Source organism: Oncorhynchus kisutch, linkage group LG29 (assembly GCF_002021735.2).
Source record: "Oncorhynchus kisutch isolate 150728-3 linkage group LG29, Okis_V2, whole genome shotgun sequence".
Classification (NCBI taxonomy): Eukaryota; Metazoa; Chordata; class Actinopteri; order Salmoniformes; family Salmonidae; genus Oncorhynchus; species Oncorhynchus kisutch.
In genome coordinates, this window is record NC_034202.2 from 38,584,248 (window position 1) to 38,592,618 (window position 8,371).

At 41.8% G+C, this 8,371-nt stretch overlaps 1 protein-coding gene and 1 pseudogene across 1 annotated transcript in view; both read left to right on the plus strand.

The window, feature by feature from the left end:
* The window catches only part of LOC109884410 (neurobeachin-like), a 56,299-nt gene extending 50,208 nt beyond the window's left edge, over positions 1–6,091 (plus strand). Inside the window, exons 14-16 of the mRNA XM_031809085.1 lie at positions 911–1,034; positions 3,803–3,995; positions 5,556–6,091. Coding sequence (XP_031664945.1) covers positions 911–1,034; positions 3,803–3,995; positions 5,556–5,894 — 656 coding nt within the window. The 3' untranslated portion in view covers positions 5,895–6,091. The remainder of the gene's footprint in view (positions 1–910; positions 1,035–3,802; positions 3,996–5,555) is intronic.
* Positions 6,092–6,145: 54 nt separating this feature from the next.
* On the plus strand, positions 6,146–7,778 carry LOC116352830 (neurobeachin-like; annotated as a pseudogene).
* Positions 7,779–8,371: the final 593 nt, after the last annotated feature.

Sequence of the window (8,371 nt, forward strand, 5' to 3'; positions counted from 1 at the left end):
TCTCTCCCCCTACCTCTCTCCCCCTGCCCCTCTCTCTCTCCTCCATCTCCTCCCCCCCCCCTCCCTCTCTCTCCCCCTCCCCCTCTCTCTCTCTCCCTCCATCTCTTCCTCCCCCTCCTCTCTCTCTCTCTGCCTCCATCTCTCGCTCCCCCCCTCCTCTCTCTCCCTCCATCTCTCCCTCCCCCCTCCTCTCTCTCCCCTCGATCTCTCCCTCCCCTCCTCTCTCCTCTCCCTCCATCTATCCCTCCCCTCCTCTCTCCCTCGATCTCTCCCTCCCCCCTCCTCTCTCTCTCCCTCCATCTATCCCTCCCCCACCTCTCCCTCCATCTAAACCTCCCCCTCTCTCACTCTCTCTCCCTCCATCTCTCCCTCCTCTCTCTCCCTCCTTCTATCCCTTCCCCTCCTCTCTCTCTCCCTCCATCTATCCCCCACTCCTCTCTCTCTCTCCCTCCATCTCTCCCTCCCCCCTCACTTTCTCTCTCCCTGCATCTATCCCTCCCCCTCCTCTCTCTCTCTCCCTCCATCTATCCCTCCCCCTCCTTTCTCTCTCTTTCTCTCCCTCCCTCATCTCTCTATCCCCCCTCCTCTCTTTCTCTCCCTCCATCTCCCACTCCCTCTCTCTCTTTTCCTCCATCTCTCCCTACATCTATCCCTCCCTCTCCCTCCATCTAAACCTCCCCCTCTCTCACTCTCTCTCCCTCCATCTATCCCTCCCCCTCCTCTCTCTCGCTCTCTCTCCCCCTCCATCTCTCCCTCCCCCCTCACTCTCTCTCTCCCTGCAACTATCCCTGCTCTCTCTCCCTCCATCTAAACCTCCCCCTCTCTCACTCTCTCTCCCTCCATCTCTCTCTCTCTATCCCTCCCTCCTCTCTCTCTCCCTCCATCCCTCCCTCCCCCCTGCCTCTGTCAGTGATACTGAAGGTGGTAGCGACCTTGTTGAAGAGCTCTAGTCCCAGTACTGAACTGATGGAGGTCAAGACACTGTTCCTGTCTGACATGATCAAACTGTTCAGCAGCAGCCGAGAGAACAGACGGTGAGGACACACACACACACACGCACACACACATACATACACACACACACACACACACACACACACACACACACACACACACACACACACACACACACACACACACACACACACACACACACACATACATACTTACACACACATACACACATTCAGACACACACACACATACACACACACGCACACACACATACATACTTACACACACATACACACATTCACACACACACACACATACACACACACGCACACACACATACATACATACACACACACACACACACACACACACACACACACACACACACACACACACACACACACACACACACACACACACACACACACACACACACACACACATACATACTTACACACACATACACACACACACACACGCACACACACATACATACATACACACACACACACACACATACACACACACGCACACACACACACACACACACACACACACACACACACACACACACACACACACACACACACACACATACATACATACACACACATACACACACACGCATACGCACATATACACACACACACACACACACATACATACATACATACACACACACACACACACACATACCCACACACACACACACACATACATACACACACACATACACACACACATGCACATACATACATACATACATACATACATACATACATACATACATACACACACATACATACACACACACACACATGCACATAAAAACACACACACACATACGCACACGCACAGGAACTCACACAAAGAACACACACAGGAAAGAACACACACACACTGAGATATTAACGACATCATCTATCTAGTGTTGTATCAACCCTAACAGTATTATTGATCACAGTATGAATATTATTGATGATATTATTGATGATATATTGATTATATTATTGATGATATATTGATTATATTATTGATAATATATTGATGATATTATTGATGATATATTGATGATATTATTGATGACATATTGATGATATTATTGATGATATATTGATGATATTATTGATGACATATTGATGATATTATTGATGATATATTGATTATATTATTGATGACATATTGATGATATTATTGATGATATTTTGATGACATATTGGTGATATTATTGATGATATTATTGATGATATATATTGATGATATTACTCATATTATTGATGATATATTGATGATATTACTCATATTATTGATGATATATTGATGATATTACTCATATTATTGATGATATATTGATGATATTACTCATATTATTGATGATATATTGATGATATTACTCATATTATTGATGATATATTGATGATATTACTCATATTATTGATGATATATTGATGATATTATTGATGATATTATTGATGATATATTGATGATATTATTGATGATATATTGGTGATATTATTGATGATATATTGATGATATGTTGATGATATTATTGATGATATATTGATGATATTATTGATGATATTATTGATGATATATTGATGATATATTACTCATATTATTGATGATATATTGATGATATATTGATGATATATTGATGATATTACTCATATTATTGATGATATATTGATGATATATTGATGATATGTTGATGATATTATTGATGATATATTACTCATATTATTGATGATATATTGATGATATTATTGATGATATATTGATGATATTATTGATGACATATTGATGATATTATTGATGATATATTGATGATATATTGATGATATTATTGATGATATATTGATGATATGTAGATGATATTATTGATGATATATTGATGATATTATTGATGATATATTGATGATATATTGATGATATATTGATGATATATTGATGATATATTGATGATATTATTGATGATATATTGATGATAGTACTCATATTATTGATGATATATTGATGATATTATTGATGATAATATTGATGATATTATTGATGATATATTGATGATATTATTGATGATATATCGGTGATATTATTGATGACATTGATGATATTATTGATGATATATTGATGATATGTTGATGATATTATTGATGATATATTGATGATAGTATTGATGATATTATTGATGATATATTGATGATATTATTGATGATATTTTGATGATATATTGATGATATTATTGATGATATTTTGATGATATTTTGATGACATATTGATGATATTATTGATGATATTATTGATGATTTTATTGATGATATTATTGATGATATATTGATGATATTATTGATGATATATTGATGATATATTGATGATATTATTGATGATATATTGATAATATATTGATGATATTATTGATGATATATTGATGATATATTGATGATATTATTGATGATATTATTGATGATATATTGATGATTATATTTATGATATATTGATGACATTATTGATGATATTTTGATGACATATTGATGATATTAATGATGATATTATTGATGATTTTATTGATGATATTAATGATGATATATTGATGATATTATTGATGATATATTGATGATATATTGATGATATTATTGATGATATATTGATAATATATTGATGATATTATTGATGATATATTGATGATATATTGATGATATTATTGATGATATTATTGATGATATATTGATGATTATATTGATGATATATTGATGATATATTGATGATATATTGATGATTATATTGATGATATATTGATGATATATTGATGATTATAGTGATGATATATTGATGATATATTGTCTGTCTCTAGGTGTCTGTTACAGTGTTCAGTGTGGCAGGACTGGATGTTCAGTCTGGGTTACATCAACCCCAAGAGCCCAGAGGAACAGAAGATGATGGAGATGGTCTATAACATCTTCAGGATCCTGCTCTACCACGCCATCAAGTATGAGTGGGGTGGATGGAGGGTCTGGGTGGACACGTTGTCCATCGCTCACTCCAAGGTAATCACACGATGTTGGGTGGCTGGAGTCAGGGGGGGTTGTGGGTATTATTTTGTTAATGTTAGACTATTGCAAGTGTTACACGATGTCAATCAGCCTCGTACCGTTTATATAATGAAAACACTTTGATAACAAATGATGGATTAGTTATTGGTTATTGATCTCTGGTGTTATTAGTTATTGATCATGTCTCCCCCTCTGTAAGGTAACGTACAAGGCCCATAAGGAGTACCTGGCTAAGATGTTATTGATTATTAGTTATTGATTATGTCTCCCCCTCTGTAAGGTAACCTACGAGGCCCATAAGGAGTACCTGGCTAAGATGTTATTGATTATTAGTTATTGATTATGTCTCCCCCTCTGTAAGGTAACCTACGAGGCCCATAAGGAGTACCTGGCTAAGATGTTATTGATTATTAGTTATTGATTATGTCTCCCCCTCTGTAAGGTAACGTACGAGGCCCATAAGGAGTACCTGGATAAGATGTTATTGAGTATAGTTATTGATTATGTCTCCTCCTGTGTAAGGTAACCTACGAGGCCCATAAGGAGTACCTGGCTAAGATGTTATTGATTATTAGTTATTGATCTTCCATAGGTAACCTACGAGGACCATAAGGAGTACCTGGCTAAGATGTTATTGATTATTAGTTATTGATCTTCCATAGGTAACGTACAAGGCCCATAAGGAGTACCTGGCTAAGATGTTATTGATTATTAGTTATTGATCTTCCATAGGTAACCTACGAGGACCATGAGGAGTACCTGGCTAAGATGTTATTGATTATTAGTTATTGATTATGTCTCCCCCTCTGTAAGGTAACCTACGAGGCCCATAAGGAGTACCTGGCTAAGATGTTATTGATTATTAGTTATTGATTATGTTTCACTCTCTGTAAGGTAACGTACGAGGCCCATAAGGAGTACCTGGCTAAGATGTTATTGATTATTAGTTATTGATTATGTTTCACTCTCTGTAAGGTAACGTATGAGGCCCATAAGGAGTACCTGGCTAAGATGTTATTGATTATTAGTTATTGATTATGTCTCCCCCTCTGTAAGGTAACCTACGAGGCCCATAAGGAGTACCTGGCTAAGATGTTATTGATTATTAGTTATTGATCTTCCATAGGTAACCTACGAGGCCCATAAGGAGTACCTGGCTAAGATGTTATTGATTATTAGTTATTGATCTTCCATAGGTAACGTACGAGGCCCATAAGGAGTACCTGGCTAAGATGTTATTGATTATTAGTTATTGATCTTCCATAGGTAACATACGAGGCCCATAAGGAGTACCTGGCTAAGATGTTATTGATTATTAGTTATTGATTATGTCTCCCCCTCTGTAAGGTAACGTACGAGGCCCATAAGGAGTACCTGGCTAAGATGTTATTGATTATTGGTTATTGATGATGTCTCCCCCTCTGTAAGGTAACGTACGAGGCCCATAAGGAGTACCTGGCTAAGATGTTATTGATTATTAGTTATTGATCTTCCATAGGTAACCTACGAGCCCCATAAGGAGTACCTGGCTAAGATGTTATTGGTCTTCCATAGGTAACGTACGAGGCCCATAAGGAGTACCTGGCTAAGATGTACGAGGAGTACCAGCGACAGGAGGAGGAGAACATCAAGAAGGGGAAGAAAGGTTCTGTCTCCACCATCTCCGGCCTCTCGGCCACGCCCGCCCCCGTCGTCAACGGCAACCTGGAGATCCGCGAGCTGGACGACCACTCCCAGAGCCAGACCCCCGAGAGTGAGGCCGAGTATGGAGAGGGAGGAGCAGGAGGGGTCTCCAGGAATCTGCTTGCTGAGGGAGGGGTCGGGTTGGGCGTGAAGGGACCCAACAGAGAGGCATTGACCCCTGGGGGAGGAAGGTCAGGGGTCAGGCGTTAGGGTCGAAGTTCATGACCTCCTGGTGGATATCAAGGCGGAAAAGGTGGAGGCCACAGAGGTCAAACTAGACGACCTGGATCTGTCTCCAGAAGGGATTGTCGGAGGAGGAGGAGTGATGGAGGGACTGGTTGGAGGAGGAGTGATGGAGGGACTGGGAGGAGGGATAGGAGGGATAGGAGGAGGGAGGATGGAGGTATTGGAAGGAGGAGGAATAGGAGGGAGGATGGAGGGATTGGGAGGAGGAGGAATAGGAGGAGGGAGGATGGAGAGATTGGGAGGAGGAGGGATAGGAGGAGGGAGGATGGAGGGATTGGGAGGAGGAGGGATAGGAGGAGGGAGGATAGAGAATGGGCCCCTGGTGGAGGTGGACTCCCTGCTGGACAGCGCCTACAGTGCCGTGGTGCAGAAGCTGAAAGGGAACCACGGTAACCTGACATCTAAAGATGAGACGGTGGTCACGGGGCTTGGCGCCATAGAGGATGATGGGAACATGGGTCCGCTCATCACCCTTGCCGACGAGAAAGACAGTGTCCCTAGCAACAACGGATTCCTCTTCAGCAAGGTAGGGCTTAAAAAGGTGTTTTAAGAGGAATATTCCCTTCATTTCCTGTGGTAGTAACAACAACATGATAAGGAATAAATACTGTCTCTGTATTTACACAGTATCAAGGAGCTATCTCACTGTAGGAAGTTGTGATGCCTCTGCTGCACTACCTGGTTCCTTCCTTCCTTCCTCTTTTCCTTCCTTCCTTCCTTCCTTCCTTCCTTCCTTCCTTCCTTCCTTCCTTCCTTCCTTCCTTCCTTCCTTCCTTCCTTCCTTCCTTCCTTCCTTCCTTCCTTCCTTCCTTCCTTCCTTCCTTCCTTCCTTCCTTCCTTCCTTCCTCCCTCCCTCTCTTCCGCTCTTCCTTCCTTACTTCCGTCCTCTCTTCCTCCCTTCCTTCCTCCTTTCCTCTCTTCCTCCCTTCCTTCCTCCCTTCCTCTCTTTCTCCCTTCCTTCCTCCCTTCCTCTCTTCCTCCCTTCCTTCCTCCCTTCCTCTCTTCCTCCCTTCCTTCCTCCCTTCCTCTTCCTTCCTCCCTTCCTTCCTCTCTCCCTCCCTTCCTTCCTCCCTTCCTCCCTCCCTTCCTCTTTTCCTCTCTTCCTTCCTCCCTTCCTCTCTTCCTCCCTTCCTTCTATCCTCCCTTCCTCTCTACCTCCCTTCCTTCCTCTCTTCCTTCTTCCCTTCCTCTCGTCCTCTCTGTCTTTCTCATTCACATCAATATACTTTATTGTAATCACTTTGACAGGTCAAAATGTGTCTCCTTTTTAAATAAGAAAGCACCATCCAGTGTTGTGGTATTTCTGGGAGACGTCATCACCTTCTTTCTCTATGTTGGACGACATGTTGAATGGTATCTTTCTCTCTTCTCTCCCCCTGAGGTTGATGAGAAGCTGCTTCCAGCACTGGCCACCACAGACCCTCTGGTTCTGCCCAGCCCGGACCAGCCCAACCCCTTAGGCTCTGGCCCCGTCCACTCCTCCACCAGCGCCAGCGACGACCTGAGTCTCCTAGCCCACATGACCTCCTGCAGGGGCTCAGACCTGGACCAAGCCCAGGGAGGGCTCCCCGAGATCGGGCCCTTCAAGATCCAGAGCCCCCCTGGCTGACATCAGCTCCATTGCCCAGAGAGAGAGCCAGGCAGCTGAGATCCAGGGCTACCCAGGGGGAGAGGGTCCGTCTGGGGCAGATGGAGAGGTGGCAGGGGGTAAGGCTGGCGGTGACACGGTGAGCACCACGTCTGATACAGAAAGGTCTGAAGATGGGAAGGAGATGAAGATCCAGACCACGGCCACTACTCAGGTATATCGTCCTGGTGTGTCAAATATCTTACCTCAAGTGTCTTAGGTCAGTTGAGGTAACTCTATAGTTAACGTCGGTTACTGTTTTCAGCTAAACAAGTCCATGGCTGGCTAACTACAATAGCAAAATGTATCCCTAACATTTTTGATCCTTTCAAACTTTAAAATCGAACCTAGCTGTGGTTATTAGCTCTGACATGGTTTTTAACTTAGCTGTTAGCTTAGCCGTGGTTATTAGCTCTGAAATGGTTTTTAATTTAGCTGTTAGCTTAGCCGTGGTTATTAGCTCTGACGTGGTTTTTAATTTAGCTCTTAGCTTAACTGTGGTTATTAGCTCTGAAATGGTTCCTAACTTAGCTGTTAGCTTAGCCGTGGTTATTAGCTCTGAAATGGTTTTTAACTTAGCTGTTAGCTTAGCCCGTGGTTATTAGCTCTGAAATGGTTTTTAACTTAGCTGTTAGCTTAGCCGTGGTTATTAGCTCTAAAATGGTTTTTAATTTAGCTGTTAGCTTAGCCGTGGTTATTAGCTCTGACGTGGTTTTTAATTTAGCTCTTAGCTTAACTGTGGTTACTAGCTTTGAAATGGTTTTTAACTTAGCTGTTAGCTTAGCCGTGGTTATTAGCTCTGAAATGGTTTTTT